The sequence below is a fragment of the Acomys russatus genome, unplaced genomic scaffold (assembly GCF_903995435.1).
Source record: "Acomys russatus unplaced genomic scaffold, mAcoRus1.1, whole genome shotgun sequence".
NCBI classification, from domain to species: Eukaryota; Metazoa; Chordata; class Mammalia; order Rodentia; family Muridae; genus Acomys; species Acomys russatus.
In genome coordinates, this window is record NW_026131852.1 from 63,113 (window position 1) to 88,018 (window position 24,906).

Here is a 24,906-nt window from a genome sequence, read left to right on the forward strand (position 1 = left end):
TCTGCTTTCATTTTATTATGCTCATTTTATATATCCTCTCCCATAGTTCTTCAGACCCTAAGGACACATTTTTAGTCTCTTAATTTCTACAAATTAAACACACAAAAATTACTCAAAATGTGAAATAGTATATGAGTCAAAACATGAAGCATTTGTCTTTAAGGACCTGGGTGACCCCATTCACCACATTTCTCCAGGTCCATCAACATAAATATAGATTTCCTAATTCTTGTTTTTACAACTGAGCAGAATTGCGGTGTCTATTCATCACACACTGTGATTATCTGCTTGTCCTTTGTGATGAATCTAGATGTACAAGAGTCTCTTTAATATGATGTGGAGTCATCTGAGTATATGCTTGGGAAGGATTCAGCTGGGACACAGCATATATTTACTCTTTAATTTTTTTGGAGATTTATTCTTTCAGATGAAAGTGTTCTGTACGGGTGCATATAAAATCATGTCTTCCTTAGGAATTCATGTCATGACAGACATGTATTTTATTTCCATAATATAGTTACTGCAGACACTGCTGCAATAAAATTTGATGCTCTAATATTTCTGATGTATGATCCATTTAGGTCATTTTGACTAGGTTTTTGTATGTAACCTACTTTAAATCCCAGTATAAAATGAATGAACATGAAGGAAGCTGTGAATTCTCATAACTTAGCAGGTTTGGAGATTTCAAATAACTATCAATATCACAACCTCTTTATTTAGGTTCATCGGATAACTTTGTCTTAGGGTGAGGCAACTGCCATCAGGCCAGAAATATATTGAGAGGTTAGGCCCTGATGTTACTTCCACAGAACCTGTACAGGACTCAGAGAAGGGATATGGGATGCATTTCTCAGAGAGGATTAGCACTTGAACATCAGCATCAGCTGCCTGACCCAGGAATTTTGTAACTCCTTCTTCTGAAGCTGGACCTGTTTCTTATTTAAGATGTACATTAGTCGTTAATATGCAAAATTTGTGAGTGTGTGGTTGTTACATACAGGGATGTGCTCACACCATATCAACATGTGATCAGTGTCCTCTCCACAGTCACTGAACACTGTCGCTCTCACCATGGAATGGATCTTGATTCTTTTCCTGTTTGCAGCATCTACTGGTAAGGGATTCCCCAATTCAAACACTTAAGTGGGACTGTGATGACAATGCCATTCATTCTACCTTGCTGTCCACAGGTTTCCATCCCCATGTCCAGCTGCAGCAGTCTGGGACTGAGCTGGTGAGGCCTGCATCCTCGGTGAATTTGTCCTGCAATGCTTCTGGCTACAGCTTCACCAGCTACATTATGCACTAGATGAGTCAGAGCCATGGACAGGGCCTGAAGTGGATTGGAGTTATTAATACTGGCAATGGTGGTACTGTCTACAATCAGAAGTTCCGGACAAGACCATGCTGACTGCAGACACATCCTCCAGCACAACCTACATGGAGCTCAGCAGCCTGGCATCTGAGGATTTTGCAGTCTATTACTGTGCGAGAGACACTGTGTTGCCACTACATTCTGAAAGTGTAAGAAACACTGGACGAGCAGATAGCTGCCCTGGGACTGAGAAGACAGAGAAGATTAACCTGAAGACTTGGAATTTGTCCCTATAGTACATTATGCCTTGACACTCTACACTAGTGACTGCCTCCATTAGCAAGTATCTTTGTTATGAATGGGAAAACTTTGATAATGCATAGTTACAAAATATCTCTGCATTCTACAAGACGGAAACTTTCAATGAAGTTTCTTTGAATAAAGCATAATATGAATTTTACTTTTAAAATCCATATATATTACATTTTACTAAACAAAAATTTCATTCATCATCTTAAATTACCTGAATGTGTGTTTTAAACTCTGGCTGTGTTTTCCAGAAGTAGCTTTGCTCTCCTAGAATGTAAGAGACATTTAAAGAATACTATACTGCCTCATAAATGTAATTTATCATAACTTGATAAAAAGTTATTAATCATTGTCATAAAACTAATTTATTGACCCAATGTATGTAAATGGTAATTGAAGATAGGTTTGGGATTACGCACAATTCTCTGTTCTCATATGTACTTACTTTCTAGTCTTGTTGCAACGACTTACAGTTTCAGGCATTTACAGACATGGACATATTGTTGAGATTTCATAGGGGCATCACCACTTTTCTGTGTAGAAGATACTATCACAAGTGGCATTCTCATCCTCTAGATCTTGCAGTTGTTCCTGGGCTCCTCCTTACAGAATTTCCCTTGAGCTGTAAGTTCATGGTTTGCCTTGATGTTGTATCAACTGTAGTTGGGCATCCCAGGGTCACTTCCCCTTTGCATGATTACCTAATGTGGATCTCTGTAATAGTCACGATCATCAATTAAAAAAGGCAAAAGCTTCTGTGAGGAGGGATTGGGAGCTTTTATCTTCAGGTATAAGGATGTTTTTAGGATATAGTTAGAAAATATATTTTTGCCTTGAATGCAGGTCACCATTATAGGCCAAAGGGTTTGCAGCTGGAATGGTGTTTACATTTGTCCTTTCCTGTCATACAGAGAATCACTTGTTGGAATAACCAGTAATATCTGATTGTTATTTCAGGCTGACTGCATAAGTTTGAAGCAATTTCCAACATTGCTCAGATAATGAAGAATCTGAGTCTAGGTAGCCACAAAAACCAAAATACTATTGTTCTGCTAAAGTATGAATGGGAATGAAAGATTCTGAAAAATCCAGGCTGTCTGGAATTTCTTAAAGGCAAGAACCTTGATGAATGGGAGCCATGTGTGCTCAGTAAGAACAGTGACTACTCATCAGTCCATAGAAGCAAGACAATAGAGAAGGCAGCTTAAGACGTGGGAAAGAACAAAGGCAACATGGTGTGAAGGGAGAGGGAGGCCACAGAAAGAGGGTAGGATGTGATCCAGAAAGGAAGAGTCTCTGAAGGTGCGTGTTAGTCTTCTTTGCGAGAAAGAGTAGACCTAGGTGAATTTTCTTTAGTTATTTACATGCAGGGACACAAACAGTTTGTCATATATATTGGAGAGACTACACTAACACATTGCACCTGGTAGTGTTGATTCAGCTCCACAGCTGTCATTCTCTAAGTCTTAGAAAATATATACAGGACTGTGAAAACCATTACTCATGACCTTCCATGAATATGAGGAAGGTGAGCTTGGGAAAGCTAGATCCAGAGAGAAAAGAGGTTCCAGAAGACACAGCAGCATTTTTCATCCTCAAAGATCCAAGGCAAAGGGAAAACACCAACCTGCTAAGTCTTTACCTACAACCATATAGCCTACATTTGATAGGAATGCTGAATAATCAAACAGAGTGATTCACAGTACAAATTTTTCTTAATTCTGGTTACTTCTTAGATGTGAATATATTTTCTGTAGTTGGGAACTGACATGTAAGTGCCACATTTGTTCCTGTTACTGATCTTCTGAGTTTTCTGTCCCAACTGCAGCTTCATGAGTCAGGAAGTTGCCTGCACAGAGCTTGTACATCCTGTTTATCTCTAGTTTTTGTGTGTGTGTGTGTGTGTGTGTGGTAACTCAATACTTCATCAGTGGTCACGTCTATTGATAGATCTAACAGCCCCTAGAGAAAGGACTGTGATTCATGTACTCAGCGTTTGAGGAACAGCTCAGCTTCCATTGTTGAGATATCTTCTCAAACTCAATAGGTACATTTCAAAGAATAGAAATAAGTTAGCAGTCTATGTGTGAGAAATTATACAAGTGAGTTACCAGGACCAGCAGGGGGCACTGTAGATCCACCCGTTCTCTAATAAGTAAAGGGGCAGCTGAAGGAGATAAGGAAGTTGTTCACTGAGTGTATTCCAACAGCCTCTGGGATTTCATTGCCAACATCCTTATGTTCAGAGACCATGGCAGTGTTGACACATACCATTTTGATGCTCAACCTTAGAGAGATTATTTGCTAAATAACATCCATATTGAGATCTCCAAGGTCCAAATCTGATTTATATATTCACTGGATAGAATAGTAGTTCATGACATACTAATAAATAATTATTAAGGATATTGGATCCTTAGGATCCTAAGCAATATGGGAAAAGTGTCTCAGAGTTTGCAGCTGGTAGAAGAGGTGTTCATATTCATAGTCATAATCATAGATCATTGTGGTGGACAATATCCTCCAAAGCTCTGAGTAAGTATCTGAGAAAAACACAATTGTCAATGTTTCTTCTTAGCATCTCAAATGAGGTTGACCCTGAGAAGATTCATGTAGTCTTTGAACGATTTGAAGTTTGGTTCACATTAATGAACATTGGATATGATGACTGGATTCTCAGTGAGACTGAAGTGCTCTGTGTTCACAGATGCCAGGATAGAGCATGAATGCATTACCTCAGACACTAGAACCTCACCATGCCACTGACTAACGTACAAAAACTGTACCAGTTCTATCTAAAAAAATGATCACATCTTGACCTTTCCACATGACTTCAAAATTAACAGTTTGTGTTTATAAATACAGGGATGTCCACAAAACGTACAGTATTACATTAGTACCCACTTGTCCACAGTCTCTAAGCACATAGGTTCTTACCTTGCCCTGAATTTGGGTCATCCTCTACCAGGTGCCAGTGGTTACAGGTAAGTGTTTTCCTAGAAGTGCTAAGTGGGAACCAGAGACTGAAGCTATCATGTCATTCTCTGCATGTGTGCTTATTCCCAGATTTAGCTGCAGCAGTCTGGAGCAGGCTTCAGGAAAGGTTACCTGCAAGCATTTTTGACTCAGCTAGCTTTCCCATTTCCTATATGTGAATGCTCTGCAAGGCAGAGGCCTGGTCATGGGCTTGAGTTGATTCGATGGATGTCACAAGCACTGGCAGAACAAACTTTGTAGAGAAATTTCAGGACAGTTTCCACAATGGATGCACAGACAATGTTCAACCCAGTCTACACTGTCATTATATATTTGTCCTTTGTTGGAAATCTACATTCTCTACCTGCTGTGAATAAATCACAAATAACATGCCGTGAATAAACATAGAAGTCCACATATGTCCCTATAACAAGCTGTAGAGTCAGTTGGATATAGGCTTTGAAGGGTGTAGCTAGGATATATTATAATTTTATTTATTATTTTTTGGTAAATTATCCAAACTGATTCCAAAGTCAGTACACTTGTCTACAATCACATCAAGTGTGAGAGAGGATCAGCCTTTTAAGGCATCCATGTCATCACTTGTATTCTTGTATTTCACAATCTGACTGAGGTCAAATTACAACATTAAAATTCCTTTCATCTACCTTTCAATTCTTAGATTCCTGATCTGTAATTCTCACTGTTGGCTAGGTTTCCTAGTGCAGGAAGGTGCTGTGAAGCTTGAAGGAAGAACAAAGATATCAGTGATCTCATGCAATACCAGGCCTTGCAGTCTACATCAGCCATCCGGTAAGATGTACCCATTAGTGCCTGGTTGTTGTATAGAAACCAACTTCTTTCTAATTGGATATTTGTCCTAAATCATGGGAAACAGTTTGTCCCAGGTAAACATGGTCAAAAGTCCTGGATAGAGATGACATAGTCCCTAGTAGACCACAGTTGTACTGCTAATGGTTACGCTGTCAAAATCCCTTATAATTATATATGTTTATATCAAGTAGATTACTGCTGCTCTCAGCTCTCAGTGTGCAGTTTGAAGCTTACTGAAGCAGACATTCATGATGGACAAAGTGCTGAGAATGATTGGCAGAGAACTCAGCCACAGAAGAGTCAATGATGTCACTCTCTCACTCAAATTTTAATTGCATTTATCTGAAAGAAGGGAGGGAATATGGAATGCATTTACTCAGGAGATTAGGACTTGAAAGTCAGCATCCTGCTGCCTGACCCAGGTGTTTGTACCTCCTTCTTCCCCAGCTGGCCTAGAGCCTTATCTAAGAAGTACCATGTTCATGAATATTCAAATTATTTGAGTTTATGGTGGTAAATACAGGGATGTCCACACCCCCAAAACAACATTTGATCAGTGTCCTCCCCACAGCCAGAGAATACACTGTCCCTAAGGATGGACTGGAGCTGGATCGTCCTTTTCTTGTCAGTAACTACAGGTAAGGGGCTCAACAGCTCCAAATCTGAAGAGGAAACAGGAACTGAGGTGACAATATCATCCACTCTGCCTTTCTCTCCACAAGTGTCTACTCTCAGGTCCAGCTGCAGCAGTCTGGGGCTGAGCTGGTGAGACCTGGGTCCTCAGTGAAGTTGTCCTGCAAGGCTTCTGGCTACACCTTCACTGATTTTTATATGAGCTGAGTGAAACAGAGGCCTGGACAGGCACTGGAGTGGATTGGAACGATTTATCCTGAATATGGTATTACTAGCTACAATCAGAAGTCTGAGGACAAGGCCACACTGACTGCAGACACATCCTCCAGCATAGCCTACATGTAGCTCAGCAGCCTGACATCTGAGAACACTGAGGTCTATTACTGTGCAAGAGACACAGGGCTGCAACCAAATCCTGAGAGTGTCAGAAACCCTGGAGGAGCAAAAAGCTGCCCTGGGACTAAGATGAAAGGGAAGATTAACCTGGATGCTTGCTCAGAAATAATCATTTTGAGCATTCATTTTTCTATCTCTTCATTGTACCATAGTACCCTTGTCAGTTTTGTAAAAGGACATCTATGAGTAAAGTGATGTAGATTTAGGATGCCCTTATGAGGGGAACTGCAGCTGTGCTGGTACTGACCATTACTTGTTTTTGTCTCTAGTTGAAACATTACTTGTTTCTTCTGCAGTTGAAACCTTGTGCTCCACTGGTTGCCTTCATTTTCTTGTTTTGAGTCTCATGATTTGGCCCTTCATTTGCTCCCTCTTGGAGACTTTCCACAGTGCTGTTTGATTACTGGTTCCTCCCCTATATAAGCAGCTCTGTTACTTCCAATAAATGGCATTCTCTTAGCACGAACGACCTATTGTTGTGTCATCTTTTCAATCCGCAGACTTTCGCTGTAGCCTAGACTAGCAGTGCGGGTGCTGCACCCCTACAGAACTCCACACCTTTCAACATCTTCAACAGTGACAATCTCCTTTGACGAAGTTCTTCTTTAACAAAACAATAAAAAGGGAAAACCATGATGATATATTGATAGAGACCAGCTCCAGCATACAAGGTAAACTAAGGTGGGTCACAGTGGTGGTCTAGCTTTCTGCTAGGGACTCTGCAGCAGCCCGGGTGAGGTACTAACTGTGACAAAACGTTTCTTCCTCAGGCCTCTCTAGCCAGGATACTAGAGATCAGCTCCAGCACACAGGGTAAACTGAGGCAGGTCATAACATTCGTGAATGGCCAGCTGGTGGCTGGTGTTTCTCTATGTACTATAACTCTTCATCTTTCAGGGTGGTAGCCTTGCTATTTATATTTTTGCAGACAAAGCAAGCAGGTTTTTATGAATCTCACACACACTTGTACATAGACAATCAGTAGAAAAAAATGTGCTCCCAGAGACACCATTCATCCACATATACATGAACATACATAGATATACAATCAGACATCTAAATGGACAGACAGACACATTTTTGGATGAAGCAGATGGTTTCAATGACTGTTTAATTCTCTCTTCAGTTTTTATATGATCTAATACAAAGATTTTCTATGTATGTAAAAAATTACCTCATTCAAAAATAGATAAATTGTTGCAAAAAATGGAATTACAGTAGGACTATTGATCCTAATATCTGACTATGTACTTTGTTTATTACAAGGTTAAAACAAAAGATTTGCTTTGTGCTCATTATGAGTTCAAAGCTGAAGTTTTCTCTTTCTCTAACATCACATGTATATTACGTGTTCAAAGAAAGAGTTTTTTATGACAACGTTTCTCTAAGACACCGGTGTCTCTCTTGTCTTGTACAGTTAAACAATTTTTGTTTCTATATTCATATTCTCTTTCTTATCATGCTACACACCTGGGCCATGTCCTTGGAGTAAGCTTAGAATGGATGCACCTCTTTGATTATTACTTTATTTCAATCTGGTTTTCTTCTTGTTATAATTTACATGAATGTTCATAGAGCTCCTGACAGTTTTTGCTACAAAAAGGAGGGTTTAAAGTTATTTAAATCAATTAGAAAGCATTGTCAGGAGTTATAAAATCTGACCAACAGAGAGAATAGCACAAATGGAGGAACATTATTATTCTATAGATAATGAGGGTCTCTGCCTATATATGTCAGATATAAGGCACAAGCATGGAAAGGCAATAGCCAAGAATAAGCCATTATGGTTAAACCTGGGACACACCCATCATCATTCATGTAAGAAGGAGTGGGCTACCTTGAGGAAGCTCACTTGTTTGCTTTTGCCAATCCAGCATGTAGTTGCTCCCAGCAATGTATGATAAAAATATCCCTAAATTACGAGACAGAAAAACATTTTTTGAATACCTGGGAATAATAATATGAATATGACGTGTAAATCCAAATCACCAACCTTTGGTCTAACAAAAACTCATTTAGTTGTCTCAATTCTGATGTAACCTGAAGGTGTGTTGTTAATTCTGGATTTGTGTTCCTGCAAAAGTCCCAGTCTCCTAGGTTGTAAGTTATACTTATACAGAATGTATTGCCACAGAAGTATAATTCCTGTAATTTGGTCAAATGTATGATTAAATCTTTTCATAGAACTCATCTATCAACTCATGGTATGTACACATTCATTGAGGTAGGTCCTGAGATCATACATATATTTTGCCCATATTTCCTTCCCTGCCAGTCTCAGTAACATTCTCAAGCATTTACAGAACACTGATGCAGCATCAACTTTCACAGTTCTTTGTATGCATTGTGGTCTCCATGTTTCAATAAACTACTTGGTTTTGAATAATGGGTGAATAACAACCAGCAGGGAGACCTGTGGTACTTGGCAATCACAAGGACAATAATTCAGAAATAAGTCTTTTTCGCTCAGAAAATTACCATTACATGTTACACTCCTGTCTCCTACTCCTAGAAATCATGGATTGACCAGAATGAAGGGGAATCTTTCAGTTTTGGCCTCTGAATTGAATGCAATTCTGCAGTGCATTGTGAAGGCATCTATTAAGTGGCTCTAACACCTTGGTTCAGTGACTTATCTGGTACCTGCTAGAGAAGTTGTTAACAAGTTTCAAGATACTTCCCACTGCATAAAGAAGAGGTCTCCACACAATGTTTATATAACCCAAAAGTGGTTCTTCTTTCTATTAACTCCTGTATCTGAGTGTCCCAGAAGTTCACACCTGCATACATGGGAGTCCTGCTTTCTGAGCCTAATATTGATTTTGGCCCTTCAGACCTCAGGTGCTCTGCCTCAGGTATAGCATACTGAGGGTCTCCAAGACCTTTTTTTCTCGTAATCACCTTACTGCAAGTCGGAATGGCTAGAGCTGGATCAAACTGCCACCAGGGAAAAGCCACTGAAGATAATATAGAAAAAAAATTTAAATCTACCTCTGACACATCAGGCATTATCTTAATGTAAGCAAGATCCATTTCTTCCTGCAGCTGAGCCCTGTGAGCACTGAAGTTGCTCATATGTTACTGCTCAAGGAAGACAGGGAAACTTGAATATAAGCCATGACAAACCTATCTCATGACCAGCAGGGGGCACAATGGAGCCAATAATCTTGAGATAGAGATGATGTTGATGTGGAAAGGACTCTGTATCCTCTGTGGTTTCCTTCCTTAATATGTAGTAGCTGACCTGCACCTGCTGTGAAGTTTCCATGCTCAAACACAGTGAAGATCCTCTGTTACACACTTTACAATTTTATATATTCGTTCTTATTTTACTCAGGGTTTTTTTTTTGTACAAATTTTTCAAAAATACATACAATATATTCTGAGTTCTGAATTCCCTCCCACAAGGCCTCCCAGATCCATCCTATATCCTTACTCACCCAAGTACTCTCCCTTTCATTCCTTCCGTAGAAGCAAACACATAGCCAAAAAAACCTTAAAATGGGATTAAAGCAAGCAAAAATAGTAACACACACACACACACATACACCCACACCCACACACACCAGATAAAAACACAGCTCTAGATCCATGACAAATAGTAAGCCAAGTAAGACAAAAAGAAATCATCAGTGACATGATATATGATGTCTAAAGTAATGACACTGAGATCACTTTGTGATGGCCATCTCTAGATGGGCATGAGTCCACCTTTAAGGGTGGTTATATACAGAATTAAATTCTACTATACAAACAATTTTTTTCTGTTGCAGAAACTTTTTGTTGGGAGTGAAAACCCATGTCCATGCCATCTCCCAATATGAGGATCATTTCTTGGTTAACTTGGTACAGTCTACATTCCTGAAGCCACAGTAGTCTCTTTGAGTTTACATTCACATCAGTGCTCTTGGATCTGAAAGACTCTGTTTTACTGCCATCATCTAATCTTTCTGTCTTTTATAATCTGTTCCTATTTTAAATAGATTTTTTAAGATATAAGGCCTAACCATGGAGTTACTGTGAGCAACAAGAGCAATGGCAATATCTAATACAGTTTTTGGCACCTGTAGGGCATCCCTGTCTATTAACACAGATGGAATTATCCTGTGACTGACACTGACATGTTCATTTCATAGCTTGTGTCTTCTGGGAGTAGCACTGCCCACCCATGCAGGTGCCTCTGTTCAAAGTCTCCTAAGTTAAAATAAAACACAAAATACAACAATATTCTTTCTACTCAGCTTTATACAAGCATATATCTCACATAACCATAGAGAATAACCAGTACCAGACCACTGAGGAAGTACTAAAAATTAAATCTTATTTTCATATCACCAACTTTGTATACACTTTCAATAGGCTTAATTGTGTGATTAAAAAATACTGTATCAGCAGATCAATAAAACCTCTCCATAATCTGAATGGAAAATTATCCCATTAACACAAACAAAATCACAAGTTGAAAGCTAGACAACTATGAATTGTTCATTATTTCCAGACATTTTGTTATAAACATAAAACTGTAATGGTTTTCCCTTTACTCCATAATGTAATCTTCTTTACTCACATTATATTCACCATTATTTCTCATGCCACATGCATCTATAGCCTGCTTAATTTTACTCCTATTTCAAGATTCTAAATTTCATCATACTTTTCTTATAACTGTTCATTTTGGTTTATTCTACATCACTGCCAATGGCTTTCATATCCCAACAGCAGTACATGTTGGAAGTTTTGTATTCCCATTCCCCTCCTTGTCTGCTTTCATTTTATTATGCTCATTTTCTATATCCTCTCCCTCAGTTCCTCAGACCATAAGTGCACATTTCTAGGCTCTTGGAATCTACAAATTAAACTGTTGCAAACTCTGCAACAGTATATGAGTGAAAACATGAAGCATTTGTCTTTAAGGATCTGGGTGACCTTCTTCACCATATTTTTTCTAGGTCTATCCCCATAATTACAGATTCTATAATTCATGCTTTACAACTGAGTAGTATTTCATTGACTACACTTCCCACATGGTGATTATTTATTTGTCCTTTGTTTGAAATCTAGATGGATTCCATTTCCCAGTTGCTGTGAATGGAGCAGCAATAAACATGGATATGCAAGTGTCTCTGTAAAAATATGTGGAGTCATTTGAGTATATGCTTGGGAGGGATACAGGTGGGAGACAACATAGATTTATTCATTACTTTTTGGAGAGATCTGTAAACCGATTTCTAAATTCGCTGCAATATTTTACCCTCTAATCCGTAGTGAGAGAAAATTACACTTTTCCCACATCAATGCTGCATTTGTTGTCATTTGTTTTCTCACTTAGAGTCATTATTATTTGGGTAAAAATGGAACATTAAAGTTATTTTAATCTGGATCTTTGAACGCTAAGAACATTATTGAATGTCATAGAGAAACAAACCTGAAACAGAACAGGAAATTCTCCCTGCTGGCGAGATTTCCTAGTGCAAGATGATGGTATGTCATCTGCAGGGAGGGAAAAGACACCAGAGATCTAAACAGTGCCACCGGACCTTACAGTCTACAACATCAGTCTTCAGGTAAAATGTACCCACTAGTGCCCAGCTCTTACATAGTGACCAACTGCTTTCTACTTGGATCTGTGGCCAGCTACATAGGAAAGATATCTTCCCAGGTAAACATGGTCAAAAATCACATAGCTGGAGATGACACTTTTGGGATACATGCTTGTGCACTGTGTAAAGTTGTCTTTGTATTTTTCAAGTGATGATTTATGTTCTGGCAGAGATTTGAAAACAGGCCACACTTTGATATTGTTATATTTATGAAGCATCACCTGTCTCAGTGTTCTGTAAACATCTTCTCCATCAGCTTCTGATTCATTCAATAAAGTGGTGAGTGGCCAATATCAAGGCAGGAGGGTATAGGCAGGACATCTGGAGAGATAGGAATTCTGGGATAGAATATGGCATGGTATATTTTCCAGCCAGTCAAAGTGGCAGAACGAGGTAGCAGGACTGAGAACAGGTAGCAAGCCTCATGGCAGAATGTAGATTAGTATAAATGGATTAATTTAAGTTCTACAAGCTAGCTGGGAACAAAATTAAGATAGGCCAAGTTTTCACATCTTCATACAAAGTCTCTGTGTAACTAATTGTGCTGATGTTGGTTTGAAATAATCCAGTGATGTGACACAGGCCCTAGTGTACTGAGTTCTATTGCTAATGATCATATTGTCATCTTCATTATAACACTTATGATTATACAATATATAAGTGCTGCTCTCAACCTTGATCACAGAGGTTTTCTCTGTGCAGTGTTTAATGACTGATTCAGACATTGATAACTGTTCAGTGTGCTGAGGATGAGTAACAGAGTATGCAAAGAAGACTCAATGATATTAAGTTTCCCATATGTTAGCTGTATTAATCAAAGTATGCAGGTATTGTATGAGTCTCTCTTTAGCAGGTTTTAGACATTGCATTGTTACATACAATTATGTGTGCCAATGCATAATAATATACTTATCAAAGGGTGAAGCATAGTAAAGGAAAATATGAGTGCCAAGAAATGTTAGAATAGAGATTATAGGGGAAGTATACACAGTGTACAAGATTAACATGTGTGCCTAGTTTTCTTCAGTTTTAAGGGAGAAAGCCTTGTTTCATCTTCTTTTTTATCGTAACCTTGAAGGAAGAAATTTAATTACCATGTTTACTCAATTATAATATAGGAGTTCACCAATTGTGATGTAGTTCATATTTTGAACATTTGAGTAGGTATTTAAATTTGCTTAGATAAGTGTACTAGGCAGTTATCATATTCCCTCTGTGGCCCTTGTTCATCTTCTATTGCACTTTCACTTGGTGATAGACAATTGACATACTATCCAATACATTGCAGCGGAGAAATACCTAAGTGGCTCATTGTTTATTTAAATATCAGGCAGTGTGTTATCATACTTATCACATAAGAATGCCTATGAACGGGTCATGGGTGATGGTTCCTGGTTTTGTTTATCATATTTTCATGAATTCCATTCAGATATTACTGTGTTTTATCTAGCCTGGCTTGGATGCCAGTCAAGGCTGTATTTAACATACACAGACACTCTCTCTTTTCTCTGTGTAACAGCAATTGATCTCTGTAACTCTCTTTTGTAGACCTGGATAGCCTCAAACTCACAAAGATCCACCTGCCTCTGCCTCCCAAGTATACATTTTAACTCTTGATTCTCATGTGTCTGGCTCCTGAGTAAAAGTCCAAGATAGATGATATACCATCAATGTGTCCTATTTTTTCAGCACATTGAGCAATGTTAATGTTAAAATCCTTAATAGAAAAATGTAACAAACATTAAATACTTCATATGTGAATAACCAAAAAAAACTTTAAACATATGTAAAATGGTTTTTAATTTCTGAATGATTTTGCTTATTCTTTGGTAATGTCATTCCTGCATACAATGCACTATGATCATATCTCCTCCACTATGTCCCTAGGGCTTCTATTGAGACCTAACAACAAGGCTCTCTCTCACCTACCTGAGCTGTTTTGTTTCATCAACTAATAACATAGCAAGTACAATCAGTGCAATCTATGTACATAAAAGTGTCTTTTAGTAGTGCATAAGAAACATCTAGAAACCTACCAAAGGAAACAGTTATAAATTCCTCACCAGTTTCCAAATGGCAACAGACTGGAAGCTTGGGGTGGGCTCTCTTACCATCATGTTGTGATAGATTATAAATATTGTTACTGTGTGTTTAGTGGTGAACTCAGGGAACATATGCACCAAGGTGGGTGTTAGCCTCAGAGGACAACTTATAAAATTCAGGTCGCACATTCTACCATGTAGATCCAAGCAATCTAAGTAACATTGCTAATCTTACACATAGACACCTTTTCCTACTCAACTATTTCACAGGCTCACATACTGTAACTTTGAGTGTCTGTGTTCAGGTCTCATGCTGGTCACTAAAGCTGCTGTGTGTTCATGGGGACCAGGGCCATAAAAATTCTTGAATAGCATTTCATGTCTGTCCACTATATTTTGTTTTTTACATTCATTGCAGTACACCTTTTGTGATGGTCCCTGATTGTTGCAAGTAGGTTGAAATACACAATCCATCTCATCTATGGCTGAGTACATTGTCAGTTATACACAGCACTTTGACTAGTCATGAATGTCTGCATCAGACAATGTACACTACACACAAAAGTTTCTGTGATCAAGACTGCAGGTCCCCATTAATACAGTTATCAATAGTTGCATTGCTTTTCCTTTGATGAACACTTTGCAGATGAAAGTATTCTGTTGTGTTGCAGATATAACCATGTTTTCCTTATCCATTAATCTGATGACAGGCATGAATTTTATTTCCATAACTTAATTACTGCAGATAGTGCTGCAATAAAATTTGATGTGGTAATATTCCTTAGGTTTGTTCCATTTAGGTTCATTTTGGTCAGGTTTTTGTGCACAACCTGCTGTAAGACAAGTGTATATTACATATATATAAAAGAGGAGGCAAATTGTCATGATTTAACAGGTTTGAGATTTCAAGTCCCCATCATCTTCACAAGCTTTTTCTTGAAATTCTTCTGATTAATTTGTCTCAAAGTGAAGCAACTGCCTCAGGCCCAAAATCTCTGGAGACCTTAGGCCCTGATATCACATTCACAGCATCTGAAGAGGGCTCAGGGAAGGATCATGGTTGCATTTCCTCAGCAAGGATTAGGACCTGGACCTCAGCATCAGATTCCTGACCAAGGAGTCCTTTTCCTCCTTCTTCTCCAGCTGGGCTAAGTCCTCATCTACGAAGTACACTGCTTATGAATATGCAAATTACTTGAGTCTATGGTTGTTACATACAGGGGTGTCCACACCCCATAACAACATGTGATCAGTGTCCTCTGCACAGTTAGTGAACAATCTGGCCCTTATCATGGGATGGAGCTGGATCCTCTTCCTATTGGCAGCATCTATAGGTAAGGTTCTCTCCAGTTCCACTCCTGAAGTGAAGACAGGGAGTGAACTGACAGTGTCATCCACTCTTCCCTTCTCCCCACAGGTGTACATTCTCAGGTCCAGCTGCAGCAGTCCGAGGCTGAGCTGAGGCAGACTGGGTCCTCAGTGAAAGTGTCCTGCAAGGCTTCTGGCTACCCCTTCACCAACTACTATATACACTGGGCGAAGGAGAGCACTGTGCAGGGACTGGAGTGGATTGGATATATTGGTTGTGGAGGTGGTGGTACTAGCTACAATCAGAAGTTCCGGGGCAAGGCCACACTGACTGTAGATGCATCCTCCAGCATCGTGTACATGGAGCTCAGGAGCCTGACATCTGAGGACTCTTCAGTCTATTACTGTGTGAGACAAGCACCCACTGCTGCAACCACATCCTGAGTGTGTCAAAAAAAAAAAAAACCCTGGAGGAGCAGCAAGCTGCACTGAGTATAAGATGACAGAGAAGATTAGCTTGGAGACTTGCTCAGATATAATTTTTCTTTGTCCATTTGTTGCCTGATCCTTGCAGTGATGTATAATCTTTGTCACCTTTTCAAAGTTACAGCTGTGAATAAAGTGATGCTAATTGAATTTGCCCCTATAGCACATCTCACTTGACAACCTCTTCTCCAGTGACCACCTCCATTAACATGTTTCTTACACAGCACAGCATTATAAAAGGAACACTGTGATAATGTGTAGTGACCAAAATATCTCTGTATTCCAAGTGACTGAAACTTTTGATAGAGTAGCTTTGAAAAAAATATAATGAGATCTTTTCCCATTGAAGTCCACATAAATAACATCTGAATAAACAAAAATTCTCTCATAGTAGTGAATTGTGTGTTTTATACTCTCAGTGTGTTTTCCTGCAGAAGTTCTAGTCTCCTAGAATGTAATAGGCATTTGTATCACACAGCACTGCCACATAAATGTAATTATTGTAAGTTGATAAAAAGTACGATTAAATCAGTGTTCATGGAACTAATTTATTTATCCAATGTATGTATGTATTATTCGAGGATAAGTTTGATATTCGTGCACAGTCTTCTGTTTTTATATTTACTTCCTCCCTAGTTTTGGTGAACTGACCTACATTCTCAGGTTTTTACAGAACGTGGACACACACTGACACATCATCATCTCTTATAGTCCACTGAGCAAAGGGCATGTGAACTCTGAGAAACTGAAGCAGCCAGCACAGGAAAGACACAGGTCTGCCCCTGGTCCTCTCCACCTATATTATAGCTTTCAGTTTAGTACCACATTTTTATCCACTTTTCCATTGACAGACCTCTCCAATGTTTTCATGTTTGGCTAATATCAAAGAGCAGGTAGGAATATAACTGAACAAGTGTCTCTAGGGTCCCTTGGGTGTATGCTTTTGTTATATAGAGGTCACACTTGTTCTATAGAGGATTTGATTTTGGATAAATGGGTGACTATCACCCAGCACTGAGACACCTGTTTTAGTTGGTAATGTCGGGATTTGATTCAGGAAGATTTCTCTGTAGCTCAGAACATTAATTTTTCCATGTTCATGTAGCAGACATTCTTTCCTATTTTTTTTTATTTTTATTTTTTTATTCTTTCCTCTTTTAATATGAATGTTGTCTGCTGAGTGTGGATGAGATCTCATACACTGATTAGGTGGTGGTAGACATGAAAGTCCCTGGTGAATTCTATGTTAGAGATCACTCAAACCTATGTTGAACTTAAAATACTGTTTCAAATACCAGTGACTTCATAACTGAGCCTCATGTCTCCTCCAACTAGAAAACAAGGAATGATAAGAAAGCAGGGAAACCTTCCCTTTCTGGCTTCTGTGTTGAACAGGACTCTCCAAGGCACCTGAAAGACATTTGTCCAGTGGTTGTCAGTACTTGATTCAAGAAGTTGCCTGTTGCATGCTGTAGAAGTCATTTTAAAGTGCCCAGACACCTCACAGAGCCAAGATTCCGACTGTGTTCAGCCACTATGGAGATCAGTGGGCTGTTTCACTGGTGCTGTGAATAGATCTACCCAAATATCTGGCTCTAGAACTCCCGAGCATACACCCAAAAGACCCTAGAGACTCTTGCTCCATCATACTCTCTGATGCATTATTGATAATTGCCAAAATTGGAAACAGCCTAAAGGTATGTTAAAGCAAAAATGTGCTGCTAAACTGAAAGCTGTATTATAAATGGAGAGGACTAGGTGCATATTTGTGGCTGCTCTGTGTGTGCTGCTTCAGTTTCTGTGAGTTCACATGACTTTCTACAGTTGACTTAGAGGACTCTGTTCTCCAGATGTCCATCATTTCCTCTGGCTTTTCCAACTACATGATCTTTGTGTTTCCCTGAGCTCAGAGTGGTGCATTTGATGGAGGAGTCCTGCTTAAAGCTGAGTATTCCAAGATCCCTCTTTCTGCAAAATGTCTGGATTGGGTCTCAGTATTTGTCATCAAATTTATTTTCATGGGACTCTGGGTGTAGGAACCCACAGGTCTATGATTCATGTACCTCTTCTTGGAGCTTTTTCCTTTTCTTGATTTGCCTTGTCCAACTTCTTGTACAATGTGATAGTTTTAGTTTAAGCTCATTATACTTATTTTTCTAAATTACTTTTTACCTCTTGGAAGGATGTTCTTTTCTACAGAGAAGCAGAAAGAAAGTGGATACAGATAGCAGTGGGAGGGGACACCTGGGAATAGTGGCAGGAGGGGAAACTGTAACCATGATTTATTGTATAAGAAAAGAAAATTGATTTTTTATGAAACATCTTATTTTTATATATACATTTATATTATTACACATATGTACAATAAACTACCCATAGCAAGAAGAACCATGACACAATCAGGAATTATATAAATATTACATTCTTAGTGTTTTGGCTATTTGTATTTGACAGCCTTGAAGAAACCACCTTTCCTCTCTTGGTGCATCTATAATGCTGAATGTAAATAAATCTCCATCACATCTTGTCATTATCAGCTTAAGATGTCTGAGGAATGTAAGTTTTAGTCCTTCTCAGGTCTTTGAAGGGGATTGAGGACCTTCTTACTTTGCAACCCCTATCTCCAAACCTAAGAATGTAAGATAAGGGAAAAGAGAGACATTGCTGAGTCTAACCATGTTTTCTTTCAAAGTAAGACAAATAATAACTTGTAACCAACTACCATTGATAATAACCCTCTATAGTCCAATAAAGCAACCAATAATCTACCCAATCCTCCTTAAAGAAGATGGGGCTTCATTCTCATAATGTTTCTTTTGGCTTAATTGTAACAAGTAATACCTAGTTGGGGCCCAAATAAAATTGGAGAAATGATTCAGCAACGTAGAAATCACATTTGTGGTCCAGTTTCTAAAAATTAAGACCTTTCAGGCTTAATTAGAGTCCTTGTGGGAAAGTCAGAGATCTTGGACCAATTGGGATTAAAAGCTTTTATGTTAATCCTACCAATCAATGAGCATGGCACGGCTTTTCATCTTCTGATTTCTTCTTCAGTTTCTTTCTTCAAAGACTTGAAGTCCTTGTCACATAGGTCTTTCACTTGCTTGTTAAGAGTAATACCAAAGTACATAACACTATTTGTGGGTTTGTGAAGGTTGTTGTTTCCATAGGTTTTTTTTATCCCATTTACTATTTGTATTTAGGAGATACACTGACTGTTTAACTTTAATTTTGTATCCAGTCATTTTGATAAAGGCGTTTTTCAGCTGTAGGAGTTCTATAGAATTTTAGGAATCAATTATGTATACCATCATATAACTTGTGAATAGAGATACTTTGACTTCTTTTCCAATTTGTATTCCCTTCCTTGCTTTCCTCTGGTTGTCTTAGTGCTGTAGCTAACATTTCAAGTACTATATTGAAGAACTAGATAGAGAGGGAGAAGCCTTGTCTTGTCCCTGATTTTAGTGGAGTTGATTTAAATTTCTCTCTTTTTAATTTGAAGTTGGCTATAAGCTTGACGTATATTGCCATTATTGTACTTAGGTATGTGGCTTGTATCATTTATTTTTTCCAGCATTTTTAACAGGGAGGTGTATTGGATTCTGTGAAATGACTTTTTTGCATGTATTCACATGCTGGGACACACACATATGTCATATTCATTAGTGTTATCAACACAAACACATTGTAGCTGGTAGTGGTGATTCAGCTCCACAGCTGTCATTAACTAAGGTTTACAAATATGTCCATGACTCTGAAAATGAATACTCATGACATTTGATGACTAAGAGGCTGCTGAGCTTAGAGAAGCTACATCCACAGAGGAGAATGTTGCCTAACGACATAGTTAGTAGTTTTATCCTTAAGGGTCCATGGCAAAGGGGTAACCCATCTCCTTTAAGTTTTTACATGTACTTATATATCTGTGATGCAAATGATGGAAACAATAAATTGCAGCCTACACTTTCCTAAATTCTGGTTTCCACTCAGATATGAAACTATTTTCTGCATTGGGGAACTTATCTGTAAGTGACCTTTTTTTCCTCTTCCCGGTTTTGTGCACTTACTGTGCCAAGGGCAACTTTAGGAGTTGGGAATTGCATGCATTGAGCTTGTAAATATTGTTCATCTCTTGAAGTAATAACACATTTCATCTTTAGTGGTTATGGCTGAAGCTAGATCTAACAGCCCCTAGGGAAAGCACTGTGGCTCATGGAGACAACTTTGGAAGCTCAGCTCACCATCCATTGTTGAAATATCCTCTCCACCTCACCAAGTACATGGCAAGGAAGAAAAAAAAGTGACTGGTGTTCGTAAGAACATATATACCAGTTTTCAGGACCAGTAGGGGGCACTGTACATCCACCAATTCTCTAAGAAATAAAGGGCAGCAGAAGCAGATGAGGAAGTTACTCACTGAGTGTATTCCAGCTGCCTCTAAGAATGTCATTGCCTTCATTGTTACATTCAGAGACCAGGGTTTCGTTGACAAGTACCATCTTCATACTACAACCCTGGGAATGTTATTTGTTATATAACATCCATATTGCGATTCCCCAATATCCAAATCAGGTTCTTTGGAGTTTGGATAGAACACTTACTTATGAAATACTTATAAACTTCAGAATATTGGAGCCCAAGATTCTAAGAAATATAGAGAAAAGTGTCTCATAGTTTTCCACCAGTAGAAGAAGTGTTCATAGTCCTGTTGCTCATTGGACTGTGATGGACAGCCACCTCCAAGGCTCTGTGTCAGTGTCTGTTAGAAACAGGATTATCAATGTACCCTCTCAGTATCACAATTGTCATTTGCCCTGAGGAGATTAATATTGTCCTTGAACATTTGAAGTGTGATTTACTTTAAGAAACATGGATATGGTGACTGGTTTCTCAGTGGGATGAAAGAACTGGGTTCACAGTTGCCAGGATGGATCATGAATGCATTACCTTCATTGTGTGTACCTCACCATGCATCTGACTAACATAGAAAATGTCTACCATTCCTGTCTGAGAAAATATCAAGTCTTTACCTTTCCTTATTATTGTATAAATAACAGTTTGTGGTTGTAAATTTTGGAATGCCCACACAACCAACAGTATCACATTCATATCTATGTGTTCACAATCCCTAAGCACACAAGCTTTAACATTGGCATAGAGCTGGATCATCCTCTACCTGGTGGCAGCATGTACAGGAAAGTGCATGCCTAGGAGGAGGACTAAGGAAGAGCTGGACACTGAAGAGATCATGTCATCCTCTCTACTCATGCTCACTCCCAGATTCAACTGCTGCAGAACCTTTAAAATGACTGACCAGGTAAAGCTGTCTGTTGGCAAGGTTAGCAGCAAAAGTTAGATCCCTTTTAATTGAATTTTATTAAGCAGTCCCCTGAGGTTAACACATCCATCTTGGGGCATGTGTGGCCTGTTCTCACCAGTTATAATAATTAACAATATGGTGCTAAAATTTTCCTTTCTTATTACTGGGTGTGCCTTTCTTCCTACCCAGAAAAAGCAAATAGTTCATTCCCCTCTAATACCAAGCCTTTGACAGCTACCTTTGCACCATCTCCACCAATAAATGGTGTGGGTTCCTAGAAGTTTATGGGGTCACATTCAGGTTCGATAGGCTGAATTTGTCTATGAGAAGGCAATTTGTTTACATAATGTTCTTGTGGACTGGGTACAACTTAACCTTGTTCATTCAAATGCATATTTCTTTGCCTCCTCTCTGGTTTCAATAAGGACATTGCATTGTGATGTTTATTCTAAGTAGCTCCTGTCTCAATTTTGTGGAAACATGTCAGCATTTGTTTTCTGTATTGCTAATAAAACCCAACTGGCCAGTGCTGAGCAATAATAGAGAATGGGATCCTGGGCCATTTAGGGAAGGAGAAAGAGTTGGAAGAGGAGGAATGCATGTCAAGAAAAGCAGGAAGCACCAAAGGGGAATGAAGCTGACCTGGGATATGAATAGAAAGCAAGTATAATGTGGGATATCTTAATGGGAGTAAACTATACTAGTTTGGAGGTTTAGGATTGAGTAATTAATATACAACACAATGGTATAGGATTTTAAAGATATCCTAGTCTCCCTGTGTCATTATTTGGGTTTAAATCTGGTTAAAGAGTACCTGCTGATTATAGTAAAGTAAAAGTCAATATTAAAAAGTAATAATCTTTCCACTGAAAGCTCTCAACCCCCATAGAATCCTCTGTGTCTCTCCTGATGTATCACAATAACTCAAGGTTTCTAGGACACCCTTCCTGACCTATAGAGGGATGCTGAGAGTATAGTACTATCTACAAAATAGTTCATGGCTTCTCCTTCATGAGAGTCAGATTAAGAAAAGAGAGACCATGTATCAGCTTGGTGAACACAGATGGCACGCTGTAAGTTACTATGTATTCTTATTTTCAGATAGCTACCTAAGAACTTTGGTTGTAGGACACAGAAAAACCTACCTGATCTATAATTCTTTCTGGTGGTTAGGATTCCTAATGCAAGAGGGTGCTGTGTAGCTTGAAGGAAGAGCAAAGGCATCAGTGGTTTCATGGACTAGCAGGCCTTGCAGTCTACAACATCAGCCTTTAGGTAAGATATACCCATTAGTGCCTGGATATTATATAGTGGCCAACTTCTTTCTAATTGGATTTTTGGCCTGAACCACAGGAAAGAGCCTGTCCCAGATACACCTAGTTAAAAATCCTTGGCTACAGATAAAATACGCCATAGTAAACCAGAGTTGTACTGTTAATGGTCACATTACCAAGCTACCTTATAATTATTTATGGATATATGAATTAGATTAGTGCTGCTCTTAGCTTGCAGTGTGTGGTGTTTAATGAGGATGCAGCCATTCATGATGGTCAAAGTGCTGAGAATAATTGGCAGAGTACTCCACCACAAATGAGTCAATGATGTTACCTTCTCACCCAAATAGTAATTTCATATATCTGAAACATGGGAGGAATATGGGAATGTATTTGCTTGAGGGATTACGACCTGCACCTCAGCATCCTGCTGCCTGACCCAGATATTTGTAACCCTTCCCCATACTTGGACTAGGGCCTTATTTAAAAAGTATCATGCTCATGAATATGCAAATTACATGAGTCTATAGTGGTAAATACAGAGATGTTCACACCATAAACACAACATCTGAGCAGTGTCCTCTCCAAAGTCAGTGAACACACCATCCTAAGGATGGAATGGAGCTGGATCATCCCCTTCCTCCTGTCAGTAACAACAGGTAAGCGGCTTACCAGCTCCAAATCTGAAGAGGAGATAGGGACTGAGGTGACAATGACATCTACTCTGCCTTTTCCTCCACAGGTGTCCACTCTGAAGTCCAGCTGCAGCAGTCTGGGTCTCAGCTGGGGAGACCTGGGTCCTCAGTGAAGTTGTCCTGCAAAGCTTCTGGCTACACCTTCACAGACTACTATATGAGCTGGATGAAGCAGAAGCCAGGACAGGGTCTAGAGTGGATTGGAGAGATTTATCCTGGAAATGGTAATACTAACTATGATCAGAAGTTTAAGGAAAAGACCAAACTGACTGTAGACAAATCCTCCAGCACAGCCTACATGGAGCTCAGCAGCCTGACATCGGAAGACTCTGCGGTCTATTACTGTGCGAGACACACAGTGATGCAACCACATCCTGAGTGTGTCAGAAACACTGGAGGAGCAGGAAGCTGCCCTGGGACTGAGAAGATAGAGGACATTAGCCTGGAGACTTGCTCAGAAATAATAATTTTGAGCATTCATTTTTATGCTTCCTCCTCACAGTGCTATAGAGTCTTTGTCACCTTTGTAAAAGGACATCTATGAGTAAAGTGATGTGGGTTTAAGAAGCTTCTACAGTACACCAGACATTTCTTTCTTTTTTCCTTTTTATTAATTCATTCATATTACATCTCAACAGTTATTCCATCCCTTGTATCCTCCTATTCCTCCCTCTCTCCCACTATCCCCCTACTCCCCTGCCCTATGACTGTGACTGAGGGGGACCTCCTCCCCTTGAATGTGCTCATAGGGTATCAAGTCTTTTCTGGGAAGCTTGCTTTCCTTCCTCTGAGTGCCACCAGGCCTTCCCATCAAGGGGATGTGGACAAATATGGGGCACCAGAGTTCGTGTGAAAGTTGGTCCCCACTCTCCACTCAACTGTGGAGAATGTCCTGTCCATTGGCTAGGTCTGGGTTGGGGTTTGATGTTTACTGTCTGTATTGTCCTTGGCTGGTGTCATAGTTTGAGCAGGACCCCTGGGCCCAAATCTGCCTATCAAATGTTCTTCTTGTTGGTTTCCAAGACCCTCTGAACCCTTCTATTTCCCCATTCTCCCATGCTTCTCTCACCTAAAGGCCCAATAGTATGTCCTCCCCTCTGTCCCACTTTCCTGATAAGTGAAGACTTTTGTGCGCCATTCCTCTTGGGCTGGTGTCATATATAAGGAAGTATATACCATTTGAGTCTTTCTGCTTCTGGGTTATTTCAACATTCTGATCATTTCTAGTTCAATCCATTTGTCCACAAATTTTTGAAATTCCTTGTTTTTAATAGCTGAGTAGTATTCCATAGTGTAAATGTACCACAGTTTCTTTATCTATTCTACTTTTTGTTATTTCTGTTCTTGTTGAAGTCCAGCCTTAGACCATGGTAATTAGATAAGATATAAAGCATTATTTCAATCTTCCTTTATTTGTTGAAGTTTGCATTGTGACATACTATGTGATTGATTTTGGAGAAGGTTCCATGAGGTGCTGAGGAGAAGGCATATTCCTTTTTGTTTGGGTGAAAAGTTCTGTAGTTATCTGTTAGATCCATTTGATTCATGGCATTGGTTAATGATGTTATTTCTCTGCTTAGTTTCTGTTTCAATGAACTATCCTTCGGTGAAAATGGCATGTTGAAGTCTCCCACTATTAATGTGTAGGGATCAATTTGTGGTTTAAGCTTTTTCAGTATTTCTTTTACAAATGGGATGCCCTTGTATTTGGA

The 24,906-nt window shown here is 39.1% G+C and overlaps 1 pseudogene and 2 gene segments (V, D, J or C); all 3 read left to right on the forward strand.

Moving 5' to 3' along the window:
* The first annotated feature begins 1,074 nt into the window (after nt 1-1,074).
* LOC127186571 (Ig heavy chain V region 23-like) lies at nt 1,075-1,614 on the forward strand (annotated as a pseudogene).
* A 13,785-nt stretch (nt 1,615-15,399) lies between these two features.
* LOC127186593 (Ig heavy chain V region 108A-like) lies at nt 15,400-15,860 on the forward strand. The segment is given in 2 exon segments: nt 15,400-15,442; nt 15,526-15,860. Coding segments are annotated over 2 exon segments (378 nt in total).
* Nucleotides 15,861-23,100: 7,240 nt separating this feature from the next.
* On the forward strand, nt 23,101-23,738 carry LOC127186572 (Ig heavy chain V region 3-like). The segment is given in 2 exon segments: nt 23,101-23,158; nt 23,242-23,738. Coding segments are annotated over 2 exon segments (543 nt in total).
* The last annotated feature ends 1,168 nt before the right edge of the window (nt 23,739-24,906 follow it).